The 27,437-nt window shown below is 34.6% G+C and overlaps 1 protein-coding gene across 1 annotated transcript in view; it reads left to right on the top strand.

The window, feature by feature from the left end:
- The window catches only part of LOC120420694 (zwei Ig domain protein zig-8-like), a 92,954-nt gene extending 68,090 nt beyond the window's left edge, over positions 1–24,864 (top strand). Inside the window, exons 7-8 of the mRNA XM_039583788.2 lie at positions 1–61; positions 23,732–24,864. The exon at positions 1–61 is cut by the window's left edge and continues 37 nt beyond it. Coding sequence (XP_039439722.1) covers positions 1–61; positions 23,732–23,970 — 300 coding nt within the window. The 3' untranslated portion in view covers positions 23,971–24,864. The remainder of the gene's footprint in view (positions 62–23,731) is intronic.
- The last annotated feature ends 2,573 nt before the right edge of the window (positions 24,865–27,437 follow it).

Here is a 27,437-nt window from a genome sequence, read left to right on the forward strand (position 1 = left end):
AACTACACGTGTGTGCCGACGATGGCCAAATCATCCAGCGTGTATGCACACGTAATTAGTGGTAAGTTATGGCTTCAAGCTTCTTTCTACAATCTACTTTCTTTGCGTACATACACGTGCGGGCGAGGTAAGGAGGAGTTTTTGTGCATGTGTGGGTTTTAATTAACAAACGATATTTATGGTGCCACACCAGGAAGTGAGTTGTGGGTGCGACACAAAAGGAGGGAAATCTTTGTTGCAGCCCCAGATCGTATGGTCTCACGTGTGCTGGGTAGGGTGACCGGAAAGTGTTTTTAAATTATTCCTAGGTTTCTTTTTTATTGAGAGGTCGATCCAAAGCCGTGAAATCCATCAAATTTTAAATATTTGTTGATGCCATTAGCTTTTCTTTGCCAAGTATATCATGTTAAATAATCAATTATATCAAACATGTCAAAAATTCTTGAGAAACAGGAGTTGGAGGTGAAGTTGGAGTCATCTAAAATTTGACAAAAGCTTAGAAAACAAAAACAAAATTAGCTTTCTTAATTACAAGATTCCTACTCAAAACTAATGGCTTGAAACGCAAACCTCTATTTACACATGAGATTCCATCTTTCCCGGGATTTGAATTGTCGACCTTTGGACTGTGAGTCCATCTTCCGACCAGCGACTCTTCCAAGACAGGTTTATTTGATTTTGTTTAGTAATAAAAATAATGCAGTTCAATTCACAAAACATCAAATATGTACCGATCTATATATATATGTTTTTTTCCGTATTGCGTTGAAATTTTTCATTCAAGCTATTCAATATATCAAGTTGCAAGTAAAAGACCTGGCTATAAAAAAATTGCATTCACAGCAACAAATCCGATTGTAAAATCGCATGCAAAAACATAAACATCACCTTCGTCAAAATACACACTTAATATTACACACTGCATGTACAATTTTTGCAAATACAAAAAAAGTTGCAACCGACGGGATTTAAACCCAGCACCAACAGTAAGGACTGGCGCCTAAGTCCACTCGGCCATCAGACCGATAAAATGCTGTAAGGATATACGCATATAAGAGCTTGACATTTCGGTCAAGTAGGTTTCCCATAGGGGGATGGCGTCGCTATTTTTAGACCACGTTTTCCACTTTTTCTCATCGAAACCGACTACTTTATCGACTTCATTTTGCTGGGCGAGATAGGACGCCGTCTATTTTTAGACGATGACTCAGCACTTTTCCACTCTTGCACCTCAAAAAACCAGGTGGCAGCACGATGTAACGCCACGTCCCTATACTGATGGGCTACATATTTCAGGGTGTAAAATCACATAAAATTGCAAAAACCCGATTTAATCCCACCTGGGGTGTGAAAGAGCCTTTCTTACTAAAGAATATAACAATGGTAGAACTTCTTTCAATTAATAATATCGACTTTGTTTATTTATAACGTCAGCTCAAAAGAAAGTCTTATGATGAAAGCAATGTATTATGATGATATTATGAGTATTATGAATGATATGCTTTCCAAAAGAAATTAAAAACGCAATTTTCACCAAAAGAATATTTTTAATCGTACAATATGTTTGTACGTTTCTAATCAAACAAGCGATTATGACAAACGCGATCAAAGCAAACTTCCCAACAACGCACACCGCGGTTTTGGTTTTCTAGTTTCGGTACGAGCCCTTTTGTGTGACTGTGTTGGTGTTTTGGTTCATCGTACCAGCACACCAAGCCAAGCAAAACCGAGGTACCTACAAGTGAACCGCGTGTGCCGCACGGTGCAGGGAAGCTAGCCATTCAGCTTCTACGAAAGTGACAGAGTCAGAGATAGCTATTTTTAACAACCGCACCACTACACACTCAATCGCGAGAACCTTAAGAAGAAAGCCATTAGCACCAGCATTGAAAACTTTGAAAACGATATAAACGATGAAAAGCTTAGAAAGCTCCTATTGGAATCCAATGAGCTGTTAAATAAACTTACGAAATCACGAAAAAAAGAAGTCTACATTTAGGCGATTTTAGAAGCGCACGGGAAACAAAATGATTGTAGCCGGATGAATGTCCTATGTCACAAAGGTTTTTGCATAAACATTGGACAGTTATGCAAAAACGGACAGGGCAAAAGAAACCGAAAAGCTACGATATCTTACATATTGAAGGAAACGTCGGTAGACAAGCTACTACAAAATGAGTATAAGTCGAGCCAAAAAAATTATGCGCCAGCATTCTCGCGCCAGTATTCGAAGCTCAACTTGACAACTTGTCGACTTGGCGACGAAGCGTCAAAAATCGATGCAGTGTGATTTTTTGACGATTTTTCCGATTAAAATTCATGCTGAATCGACATATTTACGGAGATGGAAATGACGTCCTGCCTTAAAGTAAAACCTATACCTTTCTTTAGTAAGAAAGGCAAAAATAATGCAATATTTATTTTACACCCAGGCCTTTTACGCGCAGCTGGATTACTACTTTTTTAGATGTGTTATTTTATGAAATTTTATGTAATTTTACACCCTTAAATATGTAGCCCATCAGTATGGGAAACCTACTTGACAGAAATGTCAACCTCATATATGCGTTAATCCTATCCATTCTTCATCAGGCTGATTGTAGAGCGGGCTAAGGTGCCAGTCCGTACTGTTGTACATGGGTAATTCTCCGCCAACTCACACAGCAGTTGCCCCGACCCCTCTTCGATTTGCGTGAAACTTTGTCCTAAGGGGTAACTTTTGTCCCTGATCACGAATCCGAGGTCCGTTTTTTGATATCTCGTGACGGAGGGGTGGTACGACCCCTTCCATTTTTGAACATGCGAAAAAATAGGTGTTTTTCAATAATTTGCAGCCTGAAACGGTGATGAGATAGAAATTTGGTGTCAAAGGGACTTTTATGTAAAATTAGACGCCGAATTTGATGGCGTATTCAGAATTCCGAAAAAACGTATTTTTCATCGAAAAAAAACACTAAAAAAGCTTTAAAAATTGTCCCATTTTCCGTTACTTGACTGCAAAAATTTTTGGAACATGTCATTTAATGGGAAATTTATTGTACTTTTCGAATCTACATTGACCCAGAAGGGTCATTTTTTCATTTAGAACAATTTTTTTCATTTTAAAATTTCGTGTTTTTTCTTACATTGCAGGGTTATTTTTTAGAGTGTAACAATGTTCTACAAAGTTGTAGAGCAGACAATTACAAAAAAATTGATATATAGACTTAAGGCAGGGTGGCCACCTTGGGAAAAACCGGGAAAACCGGGAAAAACCCGGGATTTTTATCCACCGGGAGAAAACCGGGAAAAACTCGGGAATTCGACTGACAAACCGGGAAAATATTTTAAGTTTAGTTAAAATTTGACAAAAGCCTCTTTAATGCATTCAATATGTTCTTTTCTCAAATAGAATATTATTCCTGTTATTCTAAATGAAGAATTCGCGAAAACTATGTTTGAATTTGTGTAATAGACTCATGCTTCTTGGCTATGGATGTTTTTTTTCTGTTGTATCCTATGATATTTTTACTTGGCGAATTTGTTTTTTTTTTAAATAAAGCAATTTTTTTTTCTCTACAGCAGCGGTTCTCAACCCGGGGTACATGTACCCCTAGGGGTACCACGAGCGGTCTCAGGGAGTCTGTAAGAAAAATCCCGTAATGGCGGACATTTGTCCCAAACAAAATATTTAAGAGAAAAAAAACAAATTGATTTGAAGCAAAAAACTAACAACCATATCACCATATTTAAGGTGCAGCAATTTACGGGCGAATTATTTTTGATCAATCAGAAAATGTTTTACAAAATATTTGAATGATAAACCTATAATTTGCATTCGTTAGAAAATTTTAAGAATTCAAAGTAAAGTGCACAGTTTTAGAGTTTTATCTTTCTATTTTTTCTACGAATATTTGTTTCAAATTTGTAAATTGTGCCAACTACCATTTTATTCAAAACATTCAAAATATTTGTGAAAAAAATCTTATGTTTCATTATTTGGATATTGTCAATTCGACCTTTCTTTGCTAAAATAATAGCTTTTCATAAAATTAAGGATTTTTTTTAAATTTAAAGTTCAAGATTTTTCCTCCAAAGAAAGCAGTAAAGAATTTTCTCATCCATTCGATTATATAAAGATAAAATAGAATTATTTTTTATTGAAAATAGCCACAACTTCTTAAAAGTACTATTAAATAGCATGTTTAAAGTTTGGGCAGTATCAAAAATCTCTGTTCCAAAAACTATTCGTCCGTCATCAGAAATTTATGTAAAATAAAAAATAAAAAAAAAAATATGGGTGATGTTTGTAGAAATGAAAAAGTCGATGAAAATTCAGTTGTTTTGCAATCATTAGTCTTCAAAAAATGTAATATTTGACGAAAACAAATATTTCAACGAAAAAAAAACTTCTTGCGAAAGACCGAAAATTTTTAAAAACTCAAGGTATTATTAAATCAACCCAAACATTCTTAAAAATGATTTCAAACGTTAGGGAATGGATTTTAAATAGATTTCAGCTGATTGCACTTAATTTTCCATTGAAATTAGGATGTTTCTTGAAAAAAATAATTTGTTTGTCTCCTGACTATTTGAGCAACTTTGAAGGGACAAAAACTTTAAATAAAATTTGTACCAGCCTTATGTGTTGTTGAAAAAATCGCAGCACGGTCATTTTTTACCATTTTGTGTTTTGGGGTTTTTAGAAAGTTTTTTTTAATTAAAGTTTTTTTTTCGAAAATTTATCCCATCAATACATACAAACTTACCGAAGATACTAAGTCGATAAAAAAAAAATTCAAGCTACCGATTTTTTTTACATTTGTATGGAACTTTTCCTGCACTGCTGCCAAAGTTTATACATTTTTGTTTGGACTAATGATTCAAAAATACTTTATTGGTTAAAAAGAAAGTACTCACATAATTTTAGCCAAAAAATTATAATTGATTCACAGAAATTGATAAATCTTGGAAGAATTGTTCTTCTTGAATACTCAAAGCTTTTTTTTCAAAGAAATTTTACGAGCCTTTATATAAATGTTGTTAACAAAAAATGTTGCAAATCTTTTCTAAAAAATTAATAAATTGTGAATGCCATTTCCTGCTTTCTCATAATAATTTATATTATTCTAAAAATATAAAAACGTTTTTTTTTTATTATTTGTAAAATCTGCAGAGCATGATGATGAGGAATCCCAATCATTAGGGAAATTAGAGGTTTGGATTGGAAACAGATAAAAACGGCTTCGTTTTCAACTTACTTACTTTGTACTCAAGATATTAAAAGCTTTCTTGAGGAGCTCAAACTTTGAACCAAATGTATGCGTTCCAAAAGTATGTTGATACCAACGTTAGCCTTAAAAACACTGTAATTTGGCTTAAAAACATTCCGTAAAATTCCTTCTAGTCTCGGGAGAAAACCGGGAAAAAACCGGGAAATTGAAAATCGAAATCTGGTGGCCACCCTGCATAAGGGGTTTGCCTATAAACATCACGAGTTATCGCGATTTTACGAAAAAAAGTTTTGAAAAAGTTACTTTTTGCGTTTCTCTTTGTTTCGTCGTCCGTGTCTGTCGCGGGTGACCATGAACGGCCATGATCAACGACGACCAACTTTTTCAAAACTTTTTTTCGTAAAATCGCGATAACTCGTGATGTTTATAAGCAAACCCCTTATGTCTATATATCAAAAATTTTGTAATTGTCTGCTCTACATTTTTGTTGAACATTGTTACACTCTAAAAAATAACCCTGCAAAGTTAGAAAAAACACGAAATTTTAAAATGAAAAATTTTGTTCTAAATGAAAAAATTACCCTTCTGGGTCAATGTAGATTCGAAAAGTACATTAAAGTTCCCATTAAATGACATGTTCCAAAATTTTTTTAAGTCAAGTAACGAAAACTGGGACAATTTTTAAAACTTTTTTAGTGTTTTTTTTTTTCGATGAAAAATACGTTTTTTCGGAATTCTGAGTACGCCATCAAATCGGGCGTCTAATTTTACATAAAAGTCCCTTTGACACAAAATTTCTATCTCATCACCGTTTCAGGTTGCAAATTATTGAAAACACGTCTTTTTTCGCATGTTCAAAAATGGAAGGGGTTGTACCGCCACTCCGTCACGAGATATCAAAAAACGGACCTCGGATTCGTGATCAGGGACAAAAGTTACCCCTTAGGACAAAGTTTCATGCAAATCGAAGAGGGGTCGGGGCAACTTTTCCCGATTTCGTGTGAGTTGGTAGAGAATTACCCAACTTGATCAATGATTTACTACGGTCACCCTAGATCCCGACCCAAGCTCACACACGGATACCAGAAATGAGTAACTTCCAAGTGCAAAGTAAACTTCTTATCAGTGCCCGGAAAATCGAATGTTGGCCAACTCTACACTTGCTTGGTTCGGAAGCTTCTGTGGGAGGTGCATGCAAAACTTTAGCGCACAAAGTGATGCAATTTATTGAGGAAACCGTTTCCAGAGACACTTTTCCGTGTAGCACCATTATAAGAAAACTAAAAGGTATTTGTGTGTATGTGACTTTTTTCCAAGTGAGCCTTTTCCAGATAATAACACAAAACTTTGCAACAGAAACTTGCCCACAACAGAGAGTACAATTTGTATGCAAGAACCATTGCCCTTCCGGGTGCAATGAAAGCTAAATTTGCCGTTATCAGGAAGACATTGAATTTTGTGAGTGCTTCTCGTTTTGCAAAATTAAAACCTTCATTCAGCTTCCGTAGGCTGATTTGATAAGTTTTTTTTTCGGAAAAGCAATCATTTGCTCACATGCACCAAACATTCAGGCGAATATTCACCGGAAGTTGATCCCATTCCACTTTCCACGCAACTGTTGCCGAAGTTTTTAATTACTTTTTACGACTTGACGTACAACTTTTCAAATTTACGACCTGGAGTTGTCTTTTCGCACTACAAAATGTAAGAAGCAAAAGAAGAAAAAACCCCGCTCGAAAAATGAGTCCCAATTGACGCCAGCAGAGGGATAGTGGAAATTTAGTTGCAGCTATTAAAAGCTTTTTCACGACTTGCGACGGGGACATGTAGCTGCTAATAGGGACGAGCCCCCTCCTCTCTTGTGTCCCGTTTGGGGACCGTATCAGGAAACGAATTATTGCTTTTGGAGTAAAATTTGTTACACCGCACCGCAGCTAAAACTATTACAATGTGGGTAAGTTTTGCACGTGTGAGCGGGACACGTTTTTTTTACGATTTTTAACGTTAAGGGAGAGGATTTGGGTGAGAATGGAGGATGGAATGTGGTCAGACCGTGTTTTAATGGCCGTAATTATCGTAGGACAGCTTTTGCTCTGCTGGATGTCGTGCTTGCGAGTTTTTCAATTAAAACTAAGCTAATTAAATGTTTAATGCTATCGCAACGAATCGGATCGAACAGTGAGATTTGGTCAGTGAGGGGAGCGCGTTCATGTTACAAAAAAAGGCATCGTATTGAAAACTTTCTAATTTTTAGAACTATTTTGAAAACATCAAAACTCTATTTTTTCTATTTTTACAGCAACTTTTCTATTTTTGAAGCAACTTGGAATAAAATTCCAACATAATGTCATGGGGCACATTGCTTAGTAAACATCTTTTTTCATTTAATGATACTTATCGTTTAATGATACATTTTCTGTTATAGAATGGCACCATCATCAATGCGTAAAGGCATACTCTGGGACACTTAAAAAATTACTGCATTCTTCTTTTTACTGTAAATATAGGAAATTTTAGTAAAAAAGTCAAAGTAGTTATGTCACAGACATAACCGGAATGGCGTAGACTACGTAAAGTTTAGATGTGTGCGTTTGGTGAGAATCAAATCGGGTAAATTGTTTAACTTTCGACACTTTCGAAAAAATGAAATTCTGTGAAATTTTCAATTAGATTAAAAAGATTTATAAACTTTTAGCATTTCTAGGCATGAATCAATACATAATTATTGATTTTGAAGATAAACGAGAGCATTCGATGAATTTTGGCAAGAATGCTAAGAGCAGAATGGGGGGAGGGCAGAGAGGTTGGGGGCGAGAGCAGCCTCAGCAAGCTGTGCATTCCGTCGCCCCCGAAGACCAAAATTTGTTACTGAAATTTAAATTATTGCATCTCGCTGCCTCGTCCCGGGTGGGACGAGGGATGAGGGCAACTCTTTCAACAGTTTGGAATTGATTACGACGTAACTCTTTCAGAAGCGCTCGCCGCGAATGCGACGAGCTAGTTGGATGTCCTGATTGTTTCACAACCACGGCTTGACCCACGAGAGGCTTTTCAGCAGGCAGCAGGCGCGCGCCTCAACTTGTTGATGCCTCGTCCCGGGTGGGACGAGGGACGGGGAGTGAGGCAACTCCGAAGAGTTGGGAAGTCTTCACCCCCTACCACGAAAGATCCTAACGGTCCGGCCATCGAGAGGCAACTGGCTGACGGTGATGACGAGAAGGCGATGTGCGCTTCTTTTCCAGTTCTGGTCCCTCTCTCTCCTGCTGCTGCTGCTTTGGTCTCTCTCCTGCTGCTGCTGCTCTGGGCTGAGCTTTCCTGCTGCTGCTGCCGGTCCGACGTCTGAGACGTGAATGTTGGAATGAAAACTGGCGCACTTTCTTATATATGATTTCGGCCCGCTACTTCCCCTCCTTTTTCCGACACTCGGTCGCGTTGCTCGGAAGATTTTCCCCTCAAAATAGGTACTTGACATTCCCGTCCGTGAGTGGGAAGCGCTCATTTTGCTTGCAAAATCTCTGCATTTTGAAAACATTTTAAAACATTCAATTGTTTCAATAGTAAAACTATTTTGCCAACAATGAAAGTTTTATAGCAAATTGCTGAATAATTTTCGAATCGAATGGAACCAAAATCGTGCCGATTCGATTTGAGGGAAGGAAGATATAAGCGATTGACGGATGACGCAATATTCCAGGGCCTTCGGCCCGGGTTTTTTGGAATGACACCCCAGTACCTTCGACAAAGACGTAAGTCTACGTCAAAAACACAGCCAAAGTTGACCCCTAAAAACATGACATTTTTAAAAACATTGGCAAAGTCACATTAAACAAGTAAAACTTCCACCCTGAAATTTTCTAAAATTTTAAAAGTTCTTCTTTCCAATGCTTTTTAAAGATCAAAAATCGGTTTAAAAATTGATTTTTGGCGATTTTTTAGATCGTTGCCCGTCTAAAGGCGGGGTTAGGTTGTAGAGGGTTAATGAAAAATGCCTCTGAGTTCGAACCTGATTGCGACTTTGAGCTTTTTGAGTTAAACATTTACAATCTAAATATTTGGTGAAACCCCTAAATGTGAATCAATCGTATATGTAATTTAGTAAATGCTTCAAAACTACAGTTTAAAAAAAACAATTTCCGAAAAATGAGAATGAAAACAAAACTAAACATGACTTTGCTTAAAGTTTATTTTGTTTTTTTTTGAGTTTTGATGATTGATTTTTGATCTTTCGTTTTTCGTCTTTCGTCTTTCGTCTTTCGTCTTTCGTCTTTCGTCTTTCGTCTTTCGTCTTTCGTCTTTCGTCTTTCGTCTTTCGTCTTTCATCTTTCGTCTTTCGTCTTTCGTCTTTCGTCTTTCGTCTTTCGTCTTTCGTCTTTCGTCTTTCGTCTTTCGTCTTTCGTCTTTCGTCTTTCGTCTTTCGTCTTTCGTCTTTCGTCTTTCGTCTTTCGTCTTTCGTCTTTCGTCTTTCGTCTTTCGTCTTTCGTCTTTCGTCTTTCGTCTTTCGTCTTTCGTCTTTCGTCTTTCGTCTTTCGTCTTTCGTCTTTCGTCTTTCGTCTTTCGTCTTTCGTCTTTCGTCTTTCGGCTTTCGTCTTTCGTCTTTCGTCTTTCTTCTTTCGTCTTTCGTCTTTCAGCTTTTCGTCTTTCGTCTTACGTCTTTCAGCTTTTCGTCTTTCGTCTTACGTCTTTCAGCTTTTCGTCTTTTCGTCTTTTCGTCTTTTCGTCTTTTCGTCTTTTCGACTTTTTGTCTTTTCGTCTTTTCGTCTTTTCGTCTTTTCGTCTTTTCGTCTTTTCGTCTTTTCGTCTTTTCGTCTTTTCGTCTTTTCGTCTTTTCGTCTTTTCGTCTTTTCGTCTTTTCGTCTTTTCGTCTTTTCGTCTTTTCGTCTTTTCGTCTTTTCGACTTTTTGTCTTTTCGTCTTTTCGTCTTTTCGTCTTTTCGTCTTTTCGTCTTTTCGTCTTTTCGTCTTTTCGTCTTTTCGTCTTTTCGTCTTTTCGTCTTTTCGTCTTTTCGTCTTTTCGTCTTTTCGTCTTTTTGTTTTGTTTTTTGTTTTTTTTTTTTTGTTTTTTGTTTTTTGTTTTTTGTTTTTTGTTTTTTTTTTTTGTTTTTTGTTTTTTGTTTTTTGTTTTTTGTTTTTTGTTTTTTGTTTTTTGTTTTTTGTTTTTTGTTTTTTGTTTTTTGTTTTTTGTTTTTTGTTTTTTGTTTTTTGTTTTTTGTTTTTTGTTTTTTGTTTTTTGTTTTTTGTTTTTTGTTTTTTGTTTTTTGTTTTTTGTTTTTTGTTTTTTGTTTTTTGTTTTTTGTTTTTTGTTTTTTGTTTTTTGTTTTTAAAACTAGCAAAATCAATTGTGTGCTTTTATTGTGATTTTAAAATGAAAATTTTCTTGCTGCACATTTCTGATGTTACACGTCCGAAACAAACTGTTAAAATTAAATTTAAAAGAATTGCGTGGATCCCAAAACGTTGGAGTAATATTTATTCAACTCTGCTAATCATAACTCAAACAATCAAGCTAAACCAACTTTCCCAACGGCAAATAAGTACCTTTTGCCAAACTCAGATGTCACGCTCATCGTCCTCGTTGTCATCACTTGTATGTGTGTGTGTGGGTGTCACAGAACAAATTTGTCAAAGCACTATCATCACCCGATTTTCGCAAAGTAAATAACCACCAGTAGGTGTGTACGTCGCTTAAAACAAATTCTAACCCCGTGACTAAGTCAATATTTCTCTTTGTCGTGTGCTCCAAACTCCCCCGAGCTCCAAAACGAGCCAACTTTTTAGCCACACCCACTCTCGCATTCCCTCTTCCCTGGGGCTGCACTGTACACGTGTGATTTTCCCACCCAACACCAACATCAACAGCAGCAGGACTAAATTGTTTCGCAATAAGTTGCAACTTTATGAGGCAAAGCGTTGCTTAGTTTGGGGACGACTTTCAACCAATTTCACCCTCCCAACAACCAACGAGCTTTAATTATCATAATTTTGAAAAGCTTTCTCCCCTCCCCCTCCCGCAAGCAGCAGCTTTGACCGCAAAAGCTTTTTAAAGCTCTCCCACCACCACCCGCTGCGTCCTGTAAAAATGGTCAAATGGTCGTTTAGTGCCTTCTCCTTCCCCGCCAAAAGTGGGGTTGAACGCAAAATGGAACTCATGTTAATTTTATTTTTATGGAATAGATTAAATTTGCTACTGTTTTGTGTTGCAGGGGGGGCGTGTGGCCGGCCAAAGTGAAGTTAAGGATGATGCCAAATATAGAAAATCGGATCCGGATATTTTGAGTCGGGATAAGCAAAGTGGAGAGAGTGGATGTCTATGTGTCGATGTACTCTTTAAATAACAATTTCCCGCAGCATTTGGGCTTAAGCTCGTATCCTGTCACGGCACACATCCTATGAAAGCTGTCGTTGCTGTGACTTAAAGTGGGACATTTGGGGCTAAATCGGTAAAAAGCTTTACCGATTTTCCTTTATTTATTTAAGAGCAACCATTGGTGGTCTCTAAAGCTCAAATTAGTAGGTAAAGTCTTTGTTGCACCTTACCATGAATACAACACTTGTTACAGGATTTTGTACAACTGTGCTAATAATCCATCAAAAATTTACTGCAGAATGTACACGAAATCGAATAAAAAAATTAAATAATGGTAATTTTTAATGACGGATGAATAGTTTTTGAAACAGAGATTTTGAAACTACCCAAAAAACATTCTTAAAAATTTCAAAATCTGTTATGATTTCAGATTTGAAAATGCTTATAATTAATACTTTTTTCAAGTTGTAGCTTTTAAAAAAAGAAATTCTATATTATCTTTCTTTTTTGAACATTTTTGACTCATTCTTTTGTTGCTGAGATAACGTCATAGGTGTATTGTTAAATTGAGTTTAACTGAATATAAGTTCGCATAATAACTGTCAAAACTTTGTTATACGATAAATTCTATTATAAACTTTCATTCCAAATTAGTTTTGGCGCTGTAGTTATTATCAAAACAAATTTAATAAAATAAAAATATGAGTTGACCAACAAATGTGAAACATTTCACTGAAATATTCCATAGCCGTCTGTAGCACCATGAAGGCAAAGCAGAAATTTATGGTTCTGATTTCCTTTAATTCTAACAATTTTTTATACAAAATATCGATTGTTTTGATGTTAACAGCTTATTTGTGACCTAAAGAATGCCATTCACTACAATTTCAGCCCAAATTTGTGCGATTCATAAGCAAAAACAGGTGTCCGGATTTCGAAGTTTAGATCAACTTTTACATGGATTTCACATCTTTTACATGCAATTGTCTGTTATAATACATCATGCTGAAATTTCTATAATTCAAACTTATTAAACGATTTTTTGCCAGCTATAACAAAAATGATATGCTACTAAATGTCCGGATTTCGAATCCTGACGTTACAGGGCACATATATTTTTAAAGAATGTTTTTTGTGTGATAATTTGAAGGAATGTTTTTTGTTTGATAATTTGAAAATGAGATCCAGAATTTCCAAGATATCATCAATTATTCGAATAAAACTTACAAAAAATATTTTTTTCCTGATTTTAAATTTATGCAAAACTATTATTTTAGCAAAGGAAGGTCGAATTGTCATCTATTCAAAATATGAAAAATAAGAATTTTTACCAACATTTTTAATGTTTAAAATAAATGGTAGTTGACACAATGTACAAATTTGAAACAAAAATTAAATAAAAAATTATTAAAAACTAAAAAAACGGTACACTTTATTTAAAATTGCTAAAATTTCTAAGCGAATGCAAACTATATTTTTATCATTGAAATATTTTTTAAACATTTCCTGATTGGTCAGAAGGGACCATCCATAAACCACGTGGACACCTTAGGGGGGGGGGGGGTTGGCGATTGTCCACGCTCCATACAAAATAGATTTTATTTGTATGGAAATTGTCCACGATGGGGGGGGGGGGGTTGAGATTTCCAAAAAAGTGTCCACGTGGTTTGTGGATGGTCCCGAAACAATTCTCCCGTAATTCACTGCACCTTAAATTTGGTGTTAATTTTTTGCTTCAAATCAGTTTGATATTTTTTCTCTCAAATTGTTTGAAACAAATGTCCGCCATTACGGGGTTTGCCTTCCGGTACCCCCTGGAGTACCTGAAACAACCACTTTTGCACAATTTTTGAATATTTGCATAGTTTTTATTAATTTCTAGATCCGGTCAGCTTGCATTTCTAAAGGGACACCAAATTTATGCATATCTATGCTTTCAAGATTCTTGCTTTGTTTTTCTAGCACACATTGAACTTATTCAATTCAAACCAGTAAAATTAGATTTAGTTAAGGGTCCCAAAATAAGTAATTTAATTTTCAATTCTTGCAAAGCATCAGCACCCCAAAATGAAATCAACAATGTTTGTAAACAAATGTAGATAATTTCTAAACTTTAAAACATATTTCTAAGAGATGGACAAATGTGGAAATTGGTAATAAAATTAAAAAAGGACTTTTATTCTATTTTTTTTTTGTTTCTGAAAATTACCACAACTTGAAAACAGTGCAATTTCTCAAAATTTCACATAACTTGCTATTGTGAGTATTGCTAGTTTAATTTTAACACACAAAATTGATTTTTTTAAATGTTTTTTTTTTTTTTCTTAAAATACAAAAAAGTTGCACAAACAATAGTAATGGTGAATATTCATCAGTTTCGGATGTTTTTACATTTTACAAATGTTACTTTGCTATCAGAGTGCTTATGACTTGCACGTTTTAATAAAATCACAAAATGAATAACGATTTGCTGAATCAAATCTTTATGTTCTTCCATTTTTTTGTTAAACGATCAAAAGTTTTTGAAATGTAAAGTTTGCTTTTAAAAATTATATCGTTCTCAAGAAATCATTTCTAGAGTTTTTTTTTATAAAAAAGGTCCTGTAAACATATGTAACACAATAGCTTATAGGACCTTTTAAAACAACTCTAGATTTGTAATTAAATTGCTTACAGGTTTTCACAAACATTATAAAACTTTTGGATCTTTTATCGGACAAATATGTTTTGTAAGGAATTTGAAAAGCCCAATAATGGATAATCAACTGTGAACTGAGGAAATCCCGGAAAACTATCCAAATTATCTCATAAAAAAATTAAGCGTTAACTTAAATTTTCTAATAAGCCAAAAAATTGGCCTGATCAGAAAAGCAATTTAATTTTACAAAGTTGTAAAAATTCCGTGCAAATCCGTATTATGTTTGATTATATTTGACTTATTATACCACCTCATATCATTAACCTATGAGCAATTCTCAGAGATTTCGGTCATTCCATTTTTTTGTATTTTTTAATCCAGCTGAAACTTTTTTGGTGCCTTCGGTATGCCCAAAGAAGCCATTTTGCATCATTAGTTCGTTCATATAATTTTCCATACAAATTTGGCAGCTGTCCATACAAAAATGATATGTGAAAATTCAAAAATCTGTATCTTTTGAAGGAATTTTTTGATCGATTTGGTGTCTTCGGCAAAGTTGTAGATATGGATAAGGACTACACTGAAAAAAATGATACACGGTAAAACAAAATTTGGTGATTTTTAATTTAAGACTTTGTCACTAAAACTTGATTTGCAAAAAAACACTATTTTTAATTTTTTTCATTTTTTGGTATGTTTTAGAGGACATCAAATGCCAACTTTTACTACTTTTACAATAGCAATTTTTTTCAAAAAATGGAAATATCGGTCGCAAAAAATTTTCAACTTCATTTTTCGATGTAAAATTGGATTTGCAACCAAAAAGTACTTTAGTAAAATTTTGATAAAATGCACCGTTTTTCAAGTTATAGCCATTTTTAGAAAACTTTTTTGAAAATAGTCGCAGTTATTTTTTTTTTAATTAATGCCCATGTTTGCCCACTATTGAAAAAAAATATTTTTGAAATGCTGAGAAATTTTTAAATTTTGCTCTTTTGAACTTTGTTGATACGACCCTTAGTTGCTGAGATATCGACATTAGAAAAAGATGGATTGTTTGGGTGAGACTTAGAAAACATCAATATTCCTGTTTTTAAACTTTTGCATGGCAATATCTCAGCAACTAAGGGTCATATCAATAAAGAAGACCGAAAACTGCTCCAATGCCATTTTATGTTTGTACAGTCATTTTTTATCAGTCATTTTTTGTAAAAAAATGGGTGACTAGGAATAGCTTTTGCTTATTTGTTGGGAAACAGAAAATACCATATTGTGGAAAGAAAACTAACTTTCACATTTATAATTGGTGTTATACCATTAAACAAGGATTAACCCCTTTCCGCCAAGACCAAAATTGAGATTTTTACTTTTTTGTTTACCCTGACAAAATTGGATAGAAATTGAATTGGTTTCTCAAGCAGAAAACATCGATTTAATATTTTGGTTTGGATTTTTTTTTATGAAAAACATAAAACAATTTTTTTTCGTGTATTGCGCCCTCCACAGGTAAAACACTGAAACAGTTGCTTTTCTTCATACCTTTTGACGATTTTTCCCATACAAACTTCAAGTGATTAGAACGAGGATTTCCCGTGGTCAGAATGAGCTCAAATTTGGAATTAAGCCTAGTGATGGGTTAATCTATCATTTCAGGGGGTAACCCCGAAAATGATCGGATTCGGACCAACCTATTGTAGAGCATGGATAGTTATCGATTTTCCTGATTTTTTTTTGTTGAGCCTTATGATCAAGGGTGAAGTTACATGATTTTTTTTTAAATTAGCATTTAGGCCATTAGCCTCAATTATTTTTATCAAAAGCAAAAAATCATATCTGCAAATAATAAAATATCTTTAAAAATACATCACAATTGATTTTGAAATATCCATTTTAAACCCCACTAGCCCCCTTCCTAGACAACACAACAGCAGCAGCAAAAAAAAAAGATCCGGGAGTTCAGAAGAGCTAGATAATCGCTTTATCGTACCATTTACGGGGCACAACCCCACTTTGCCTTCTGGCCCTCGAAGACAATACTCGCCGAACTCCTCACCATCCACCGGAAATGGATGGAATATTAGATTTCGCTGGCAACACTGAGCGTTACGATGGTGCTGCTGCTGCTGGTTATGCTTTCGCGGTCAGAGCTGGCGAGCTTTGTACTTTATTATTGCTGAGGTAACCGCGGCAAAGTGCTGCGGGACTCGGGCTTTCGGGAGGTTTCACGGGAAAGACCGAGAGTTGGATTTTGGTTTTGGTGAAGCGTTTTTCGGAACCTGGTGGCGCGCAGAGGATGATGGTGAATTTTTAAGGTAACTGTGAAACTAAACACGGTTGATGCTGCTCGAGATTGCACCGGAAATCGGTTTGAGATGGTCCGGAGAGATTATCGGAGTAGTTTGGGAGTAGCATTTTTTGTTGTAGTTATCTTTATAATTGAAAATTGAAATTCAATTGAAACTAATTTAAAACTATAAAAGCAGCTGAATGTCTTTTTTTACTACTTCTCATTTATTTCTAGCAAATGTGCTGACTCCGCAGAATTTTGTTACAATTTATCTCCAGTAGTTTCCCACAAATCATTAAGCGGATGCATTGTTCTAAAAACAGAAGCATATCTCATTCCAATTACAATCTACACAAAGAACAAATTCCAGCTAAGCAATTCCAACACCGCCAACATCATTGCAGATATGGAGGGAACAAAACCCGTCACGAGCTGTTTCGTTTTTCGCAAAAACCCGGACTCCCAGCTCACCCAACCGCGATACAAACGAAACAACCCCAAGACGAACGGTTTCACCGCCAGCAAAGAAAACGGCGACCTGAATTTGTCACCAGAATAAATTGCACCCACATATATGTCGGCGGACCGACCCCTCCCTCGAAAAATATCCACCGCGCCACGAGCAAATTGTTGTTATTGTGGGTTTTCGAAGCACAGCAATTTGGACATGCAGTGTTGCCAGCAGCGAAATGTTTCTCCATTTCAGTTCGGAAGTCCGTGCTTTGTTGAAGAGGTTTTGGGCACAAACTGTGGTGAATTTGGTTTTACATTTCCACGCTTTCCTCCCCCTTTTTTTGGGTGGAGTAGTTTCCCGTTGGTTTTTGTGTAAAACGCAGGGAATTACAAAGTTTGGTGCAGCGGATCTTGTTTTTTTATGAACAAAAAATTATATATTGAAAATTGAAAATAATCTGACCAGAAACAAAAAAAATATTTCAATTAAAATTTTGCAGAAAACTAGTTTTTTTTTTAACCGCTTGCATATAGAAGTTCCCACAAATTCAATATCACAGAGCATTTACATGCAAAAGTGGTGCAAAAGTTGTCTAGCTGAATGTCTACGAGCTGTCACTCCGGCGTTTTTATCAGCGCGGGAAATGCTTTAGCGTAGTCTTGGCTTAGGTCGCGTTTAGGGTTGTGAATGCAAGTTTTTAAAATTGAAAAAAAATAATAGCAGGGCCATTCCACCTAAATCGTACACAAAAAAGTGCAAAATTGAAATCAACATTTTCATTTCATTTCAAGCTGCCACCTCTTTTTTGACACCACCCCACACGCCATGGCTGAAGGAGATTATTATTGCAAATCAATGTACCTAAAAAAAAATCTTCGTCGCCGGGACGCTTAGAGGGTCCTTTTCTAATATCCCAGACCTAGAAAGTATTTTTTTTAAGTTTTGCTTATATTTTGATGGAGACGCACGATCATTCACTAAGCATCGTACATATTAGGCAAAGATTCTAGTAGTATCGCGCGCCTCCTTTGAAATATATGGAAAATTTTACTTGTGAATCTGGAGCAATTCTCTCAGATTTCGGTCATTCGATTTTTTATGTATTTTTCAATCTGACTGAAACCTTTTTGGTGCCTTCGGAATGTCCAAAGAAGCGATTTTGCATCATTGATTTGTCCATATAATTTTGGCAGCTGTCCATACAAAAATTATGAATGAAAATTCAAAAATCGGTTACTTTTGAAGGAATTTTTTGATCGATTTGGTGTCTTCGGCAAAGTTGTAGGTATGGATATGAACTACACTGAAAAAAATTATACATAGCAAAAATGTTTTTAATGATTTTTAATTTAACTTTAGTCGTTAAAAATTGATTTGCAAAAAAACACTATTTTTATTTTTTTATTTTTTGATATGTTTATGGGACATTAAATGCCAACTTTTCAGAATTTTCAAGGTTGTGCAAAAAAATGTTGACCGAGTTATGAATTTTTTAATCAATACTGATTTTTTCAAAAAATATTGTTCGAAAAAATTTGTCAACTTCATTTTACGATGTAATATCAAATTTTCAATCAAAAAGTATTTTAGTGAAATTTTGATAAAGTGCACTGTTTTCAAGTTATAGCCATTTTTAGGTAACTTTTTTAAAAATAGTCGCAGTTTTTCATTTTTTTAAATTTGTGTGCATGTTTGCCCACCCTTGAAAAAAATATTTTTGAAAAGCTCTATATTTTGCATTTTTGAACTTTGTTGATAAGACCGTTAGTTGCTGAGATATTGCTGTGCAAAATTTTAAAAACAGGAAAATTGTTTTTTTCTGGGTCTCACCCGAACAACATAATTTTCTAATGTCAATATCTCTGCAACTAATGGTCCGATTTTCAATGTTAAAATATGATACATTCGTGAAATTTTCCGATCTGCTCGAAAAAAAATTATTTTTTTCAAATCAAGACTAACATTTCAAAAGGGCGTAATATTAAATGTTTTATTTTAATTTTAGGGCTATAATATAGAATTTTGAAGTTGGGATTTAAAAACACTGTTAAATTTAACCACAATTGCGTTAAACAAAATTTCAATTTGTTTTTTTAAATAATATTTTTTCAGAAGATTTTTCCTTATTTTTGTTTGAACAATTTTGAGGGTAGGAGCAAAACTAAAAAAATAATTATAATTTACATTGACGCTCTGAGTAACCTTAATGTGAAGTTAACTCATAAACAAATTTTACATTTTGTGACACTGGGATATTTAAAATCCAAATTAAAACAGTGATTCATAATTTTGAAAATATTTTTTGGATTTGTCTCAAATGTATTTCTAAAATGTTTGTTTTGTTTTTATCATTTTTTTAATTGCTTTTTAAAACAAATTATTTGATTGAAAACTTGGCATCCGTGCACAAAATCTCAACAAAGGTAGTAATTTAATGTATCTTAACTTTTCGCCTACAACCTATTGTTTTCTGCACTGTCGTTAAATGAAATTGTATTTTTTTTAAATAAATTATTGTTTTTTCCATTGTTTCACTTGTTGTTTGAAGAAAAAGTAAGAAAGGCTAGCATAAACTATAGGTCTTTTCATCATTTCAAATTTTTACGGAGGTTTTCACTTCGCTCAGAGACGGTGATTTTAGCGGCTTTTATACTAGATTTTGTCATGTTTGATGATTATTAGGCTTAGTGATTTTTCACGCTAAAGAAATGCAATTTTCACAAGACTACACAAAATTTCACGGATATTTCACTTAACGTGAAAAATACTAAAAATGTTATGAAATCTTACGTTAAACATCCGGAAAGATTTTTGAATACTAAATTGTACGCTACGCTATTGTAAAGCTACGCGATTTTTCATGCTGAAAATTTCCAGTTTTCACGGGGACCATCAAATGTTCAAAATTCGTTGGAATTTCACGGGACTTGAAAATTTAAAAAAACAAAAAAGGGTAGATTTTATCGATTAAACAATATTTTCGCGAATAAACCAAGTTTATATCATCAATTTTCTTTTGGATTAAAATAAAATCGTAGTCAAATTGTTATTAGGCCGTTGCAAATATTTTTCAAAGTTTATGTCGGCCTTTTAGATGTTTTGAAAACTAATGATGGCAAAACAACTGGACAGGTGTATAATGCATTATAAAACAGTTTTTCTTTAAAATGTTGAAACCATGGCCCGTAATTTAAATTTTTATGCCTCCCCCCCCCCCCCCCCCCTTGACTTGGTCAGAGTCGTGGGACATAATCTTCAAGAAATATTTGCAACGGCCTTACATGGAATTTAACTAGCACATTCAAAATTGAGTTTTCACGAAAAAAAAATACTAGTAGAACTCATTGCCGAACTGTACACTTTTAGAAAGTATATGGAATATGAAACTTTTATTTTATTTTGCGCATAAATTATAAATTATTTCATATTAGTTAAACAGTAATAAGCTATTGTGAAAAAAATACAATATATCAATAAAGCATTTAAAAATCATTAAGTGTATTTCCAATTTGTGATTCCAAAACTCAAAGTTTGGGAAAAGCTATAAAGTGTCAAATATAATTAAATACGCTATAATGTATAAAATAATTACAATGGATTGTACTAATTTTTATTTCAATGAAAATTTATATTTTTAGCAAACTCATTTTTTTCCCGGGCAGTGAATGACTTTTAAAAGTTAAAGCTGCCTTAAATAGACAAACAACAACCCTAATTTTTGCCCCTCTTTCTATTAAAATTTTTGTGTTCCTTCCAAATGTTAGAGTTCAATTCAAGAGTTCGAAAAATAAAAATTACATTTTTAATTGAAAACATATCAAATTCACATTTAAAGCCTTTGTGGATGCAAGATTTGTTAAATTTGTAATTTGTGTGTGTTGTGAGCCGGGACCGTGGTGTAGGGGTAAGCGTGATTGCCTCTCACCCAGTCGGCCTGGGTTCGATCCCAGACGGTCCCGGTGGCATTTTTCGAGACGAGATTTGTCTGATCACGCCTTCCGTCGGACGGGAAGTAAATGTTGGCCCCGGACTAACCTACAAAGGTTAGGTCGTTAGCTCAGTCCAGGTGTAGGAGTCGTCTCCCTGGGTTCTGCCTCGGTGGAGTCGCTGGTAGGCAGTTGGACTAACAATCCAAAGGTCCTCAGTTCGAATCCCGGGGTGGATGGAAGCTAAGGTGTAAAAAGAGGTTTGCAATTGCCTCAACAATCAAGCCTTCGGACACCTAGTTTCGAGTAGGAATCTCGTAATCGAGAACGCCAAGGCAATGCTGTAGAGCGAATAATTTGATTTTTGATTTGTGTAAATTGTGCGCTTAACCCTCTACTGCCCAAATTTTTTTTCGAAGATTTTTATTTTTCCCGTGTTCAGGAGGTCATTTTGAGCAACTTTTGTTCTACGAAAAACTTTACTTCTTTTGTTTTATGTTTTTCTTGTTTTATTTTTAGTTTTTTTATTTGCATTTATCTTGTTTAGTTTACGTTTGTTTTTGGTAGTATTTGGCCTACTCTACCACCTCCTATCATTACATTTTGCCTATCTAATTTGTCATGTTTTTACAGTAACTTTTTCAATTTTTTGCATGTTTTTCACATTTTCTGCTATAAAATGGAACCATTATCATTTAAATTGTAAATAAATGCGTAGAGGCATAGTCTGGGACACTACAAAAATTACTGCATACTTCTTTTTACATAAAATATAGGAAATGTTAGTAAAAAACACAGCCAAAGTTGACTCCTAAAAAAATTACATTTTTAAAAACATTGGCAAAGTCACATAAAACTTCCAATCCTGAAATTTTCTAAAATTTTAAGAGTTCTTCTTTCCAATGCTTTTAAAAGATCAAAAATCGGTTGGAAAATTGATTTTTGGCGATTTTTTAGATCGAAGCCCGTCTAAAGGCGGGGTTAGGTTGTAGAGGGTTAAAATGAGAGCTTTACTCTAAGTTACTCAAAAACTATGCTCAACCAGCTTTAGCACCGCATATGGGGGATGCAAACCCGAGACGTGCATAGCTGAAGCACAGAGCTTATGGGATTTTGGCTATATGGGAGACATTGGCTATAATCGTATGAAAAATCATGCAAACATAAAAAAATGTTGGTGTTTTGGAATCGGGATGATGGCAGCTATCCATTGCAATTATAATTACATGAAAATTTTCAAAAAACACGTATTCTTCCTGTATTTTGAAAATGCCATTTTTCTCTAAAAAAAACCTCAAAATAATTGTTATAGCAATATGGGTATTAAATGATGGGTTTTGCCTTCCTAACCTCAATGATGAAAGGCTATAAAATCACTCGAAAAATGAACTTCTTTATTTGACCTCTTATACCCACCTTCACGTAACCTATCGACTCAGAATCAAATTCTGAACAAATGTCTGCGCGTGTGTCTGGATGTGATTCCGTGCACCGAAAAATATGCACACGATTATCTCCGGACTGGCTGAACCGATTTGGACCGTTTTAGTCTCATTCGATCCGTCTTGGGATCTCACAAGACTCTTGTTGATATTATGAAGTTTAGAAAAGTACTTCAAAAGTTATGATAAAAAAAACGATTTGGCTAAAGCTTGAAATATTGTAAAAAAGGGTGTTTTTTTTAAGAAAACTCATCATGCTATATATTTTCAGAAAGGTATTTAAAAAACCTTTCCAACGCGTTCAAAAGATTGAAGATCTGACAATTCTATCAAAAGCTATGAGCACTTAAGTGTTAATTATACACTTTTTTGAGGCCGGATCTCAAATATTTTGATGAAAAAGTTGTCCGGATCCATCATCCAACCGATCGTTGGATAGGTAATCAAAAGACCTTTCCAACAAGCCCATAAGATTGAAGATCTGACAACCCTATCAAAAGTTATAAGTACTTTAGTGTTTTTAATTCACTTTTTTAAGGCCGGATCTCAGATATTTTGATTAAATGATTGTTATTTACACACTTTTTGAGGCTGTGTGGTGTATGAATGCGAGGAAGGCACCAACAACCTAAAGGTGGATTAAGTAACGTATCAAATGAGCGGATTTTTTTCATACATTTCGAATGTAATAACAACATTTTTTGAAAATACTATTTTTTTCACAAAACTACGTATTTTCGAAAAAATACAAAAAATTTCAGTTTTTCACGATATTGGTATCAAATGATCGGAATATTTCAAACATTTCGAATTCAATTAACAACATTTTTTGAAAATACTAAATTTTTCACAAAACTACGTTTTATCGAAAAAATCTCAAAATTTCAGTTTTTAACAATATGGGTATCAAATGATCGGGACTTTTTCATACATTTCGAATGTAAAGAAAATATTTTTTGAAAATACTAAAATTTTCACAAAACTACGCATTTCCAAAAAAAATCCTTAATATTTCAGTTTTTCACGATATGGGTAGCATTAACCGATAATTTGAGTATTTTTCAAAAATAAGTAGTTTTGTGAAAATTTTGAGTATTTTCACATTCGAAATGTATGAAAAAATCCAGATCGTTTGATACCCATATTGTTAAAAAACTAAAATTTTAAGTTTTTTTTTGAAAATAGATAGTTTTGTGAAATTTTTGAGTATTTTCAAAAAATGTTGTTATAACATTCTAAATCTATGAAAAAATCCCGATCGTTTGATAGCAATATTGTAAGAAATGAAATTTTGAGTATTTTTTCAAAAATACCTAGTTTTGTGAAAATTTAGAGTATTTTCAAAAAATATTTTTATTGCATATTACGGGGCGTGCAAAACCGGGGCATGTCTGTAGACATTTACAAAATGGTTGCACGATTACCACCATCATCTAACATCGATTATTTTTCCCCCTTTTCCCCCCAGGTGAACACCCCGCGGCGATGCAGCACAACGCCGGCTGCCGAACCACCGGAACGCTCCTGGCACCCCTCTCGAGTCTCTTCCGGTTGCAGAAAAGCATCCAGAGCTCGAGCACCAGCTGGTGGGGGTGGTCCACCGAGATGACACTTGCCGTAGTCCAACTGGCCACCCTGGTGCTGGTCCACCTGGTGGCCACTAGCAGCAGCACCATTTGGCACCACCCGACGCGGGACTCGAGATGAAAGTGGCCCCCTCGAACGGTGGATCTTAGCGTAAGCGGAAGACGAGGTAGTTCCGGAAGTAGTCGTTGTGATGACGTTTGCTGGAGGAGGCTGGACCGACGGGAGGTGGTGGTGCTATGAGGAGGGGGAAACGTCACCGAAGGGAGCTTATCGGTAAGGTAGATGTTTTTTTTTTTGTTTTTTGTTTGGAGAATATCTCTGAAGTTGTAAATATTCGAGAATGTGAGTGAACGCGAGCGCAAAGGTAGTTTTTGCCCCAAAACCAACACAAAGAAATAAAAACATAAATAAATCAAACTGTAATAGTCGTGGAGCGTGTGGAGCGAGTATGTGTGCGAGAACGAAAGAATCTCCTACACAAAAACAAGCAGAAATTTAGCTGTAAGATACAATCAGAAACAAGATTTAGTTGTAATCTAGAACACAATTGTAAAAAGCAGAGAAGCACTTAAAAACACACACACTCACTCACACTACTGAACACAGAATAAACGAAGCAACACACAAACACGCAGAAAAAGAGCATCCATTCTCACAGACCACAGAAGCGTAAACGAAACGAGGGGGAAAAAAAGAAGCAGTCGCAAGTAATGTAGGGAAGGAGAAAAAGAAAGCTCTCTCCAAAGTTAAGGGAAAACGGGAACAATTTCTCCTAGCAACGAGAAGCCCACGGTTTTTTCCCCGAAGAAAAAAAAAAGAAGCAGTTTAATAGCGTTTTGTACCGACCAGGGGGAGAAGGAAGAAGAAACGTCCTTTCTTTGGACAGTGTAACCTGTCAAGGAGAGAAGATAAGGTGGGATCGGACAGGTGACTGATGGGATGGTGGACGGGGTCGTGCGGTGATGGGATGGCCCCTTAAGTGATTGTTGGAGGGATTTTTGGGTGTTTCATAAATTTTAGTTGCTTTGTTTTGTTTTGTTTTAGCTGGCATTTATTCTTTTTTTAAACTTGTTGTACTCACAGTATGCTTTTAATATTATTATTATCTATACTCAAAAATACTTTTTGACTGTCTTTTAAAGAAATTTGTAGAGTTTACTTTTGAAGCAAATAATCTTGCGTCAGCAGAGGTGAGATTGGGTCGTATAAATTAAAAAAAAATGGTCGCAAATTAAGGGTTATTCATCACATTGGTCAAAGTTTAAAAAATATTAAATCAAAGAGCGAAAATCAGAAAACAACAGATTAAAAATCGAAAGATTGAAAAGTCTTCAAGTCGACGCCTAATCGCCAGAGCAATTTATGCAGGCTTTCAAAAACTTTCGTTTGATCAACTCTGGCTTTGTTTTTTGTTAACAATTCCTTATTTTATGCAAAAATAGGTTTGCAGTTATTTTTTAATGTCCCACGCATTTTGGTACAATTTTAAATTCAAATTTAAATAATTGTGTCCTTCTATAGTAGACAATGTAAAAACAAACAAACAGGAAATTTAAAATGTGCCTGTGAACATAAGAAATAACTAAAAAGGCAACAGGAAATCCAAATACCATAAGAAGCTTACGTCAGTGGATATTTACATTAGGAACGAGCAGGACAAACTGTTTGTGTACACTTCGACTTTGGCCCATTGTTTTGCTTGATTTTGTAAGGCGCTAAGTGGAATAATTTGAGTCTAAAATTTGTAGTGCAAGAACACACAATCATAAAATAAAATAAAATTCCGTATGAAACAAACGGCAAGATTATTACAAATTCGAAAAGAACGTCAAATTTCCCATAAATTGATAAGCATCTCGATTGTCTACAGTTGAGGAGCAGGAAATTTATTGAATCCACTAAAAAGATAATTATCAATCACTCCTAAAAGTTTCATGAAGATATTTCATGATTAAACTGAGTAAGAGACGATTTAAGCCCAAAATTTTGCTCTGCGCAAAGCAGACTGTCAAACTTTCTGATCGTTTTTTCTCAAAACACCGAGTTGATTTACGGGTGCCACGATATCTCGAGATGGGATGGACAAAATTGGCTGAAATTTGAGGTGAAAACTCTCAAGATATATCCCGTGTGCATGACGAAGCCCAATTTTCAAATTTTGCTTTAAAAAACAAAAAAAATCAACAGCTGACGATTTTCTATATAAAAAACCTACACATATGTTTATCTTTTTTTAAATAAGCTTTTTAAAATCGGCCTTCGTCATGCACACGGGACAGGTTTAACGAGTCTTCACCAAAGTTTTGAGCCTTTTTGGTCAAAGCAGTGTTGAGAAAAATCGAAAATTAGGTAGTTTTCAGCCATCAACCAATTATCAACAAGCCAAAATTAAACTTTTTTTTAACTGCGCAGCAATATTTTTAGTCTGATTCAAATTATACTTTCCCATAATTTTACTGCCTGCCAGTGGGAGAGTAATTCATAAATTTAAAAAAAATGAACATTTCAAGTATGAAAATTCTAACAATAATAAAAAACTTCAATAATTTTTCGATAAATTAGCTTAAATTTACATATCTCTGATTTCCTCCAAATTAAAAAAAAAATTTTTTTTTTATCTCAGAAATGGATATTTACATTTTTATTTGCTCAATATAGAACTTTATTGAAAAAAGTATTTTTACTTATCGCTATCGTTTTAAAGAAAACTAACCAATTATATAATTTACATATTACATAATTTTTTTTTAATTTTTATTTACATTTTACAATTTCATAATATCAATCCTGTAATAACCAAATTTTTTTTCCGTGTTCATTAGGTTTAATCAATTTCCCTTGCGTTCATATGAGCAAATATTTTGTTTGTTTTCTTGTTCAGTTTCAGTCTTTAATTCGAAATTTATTTTGTTATGTTTTTTTTTCTTATGGTATTTGGATTTCTTGTTGCATTTTTAGTTATTTCTTATTTTTACAGACACATTTTTTTTCCAGATTTTTTTTTCCAGTTTGTTTTTTTTTTTTGCATTTGCTACTATAAAATTGTTCAAAACTGCGTGGGGCAGTTAAAAATAACTGCAAACCTATTTTTGCATGAAATAAGGAATTGTTTTCAAAAAACGTTTCTTAATCCACCATCAGGTGGTTGGTGCCTTCCTCACATGTATAAAATAATTGAATTTAATTTCTAAAGCCGACTCGGTCCAAACCAGATCCTAGCACCGAAAAGGACCTAATAAAAAATGAGTTTATGAATAAAAAAAAAATATACCAGGTACAGACTTTTCCAGAAAACGTACAGACTCTCATTTGAAGCAATGTGGCAACCGCATCTGGCGTGCCTATCGCGGATAAACAAAAAGACCCGACCTTTTGAGGTTATGCAAAAAATCACCCTTTTTTGTATCTACTAAAATCTTTTTAGCAGCATAACTTTCCAAAACAGACCGAATAGGGCTAATCTGGCCAAAATCGATGCAGTCAGTTCTGAGATAATCGTGTGGAAAAAAAATCTATGTCCACACACATCCCCACAGACATTTGCTCAGAATTTGATTCTGAGTCGATAGGTATACGTGAAGGTGGGT

Source organism: Culex pipiens, chromosome 3, assembly GCF_016801865.2.
Source record: "Culex pipiens pallens isolate TS chromosome 3, TS_CPP_V2, whole genome shotgun sequence".
In the NCBI taxonomy this organism is placed as follows: domain Eukaryota; kingdom Metazoa; phylum Arthropoda; class Insecta; order Diptera; family Culicidae; genus Culex; species Culex pipiens.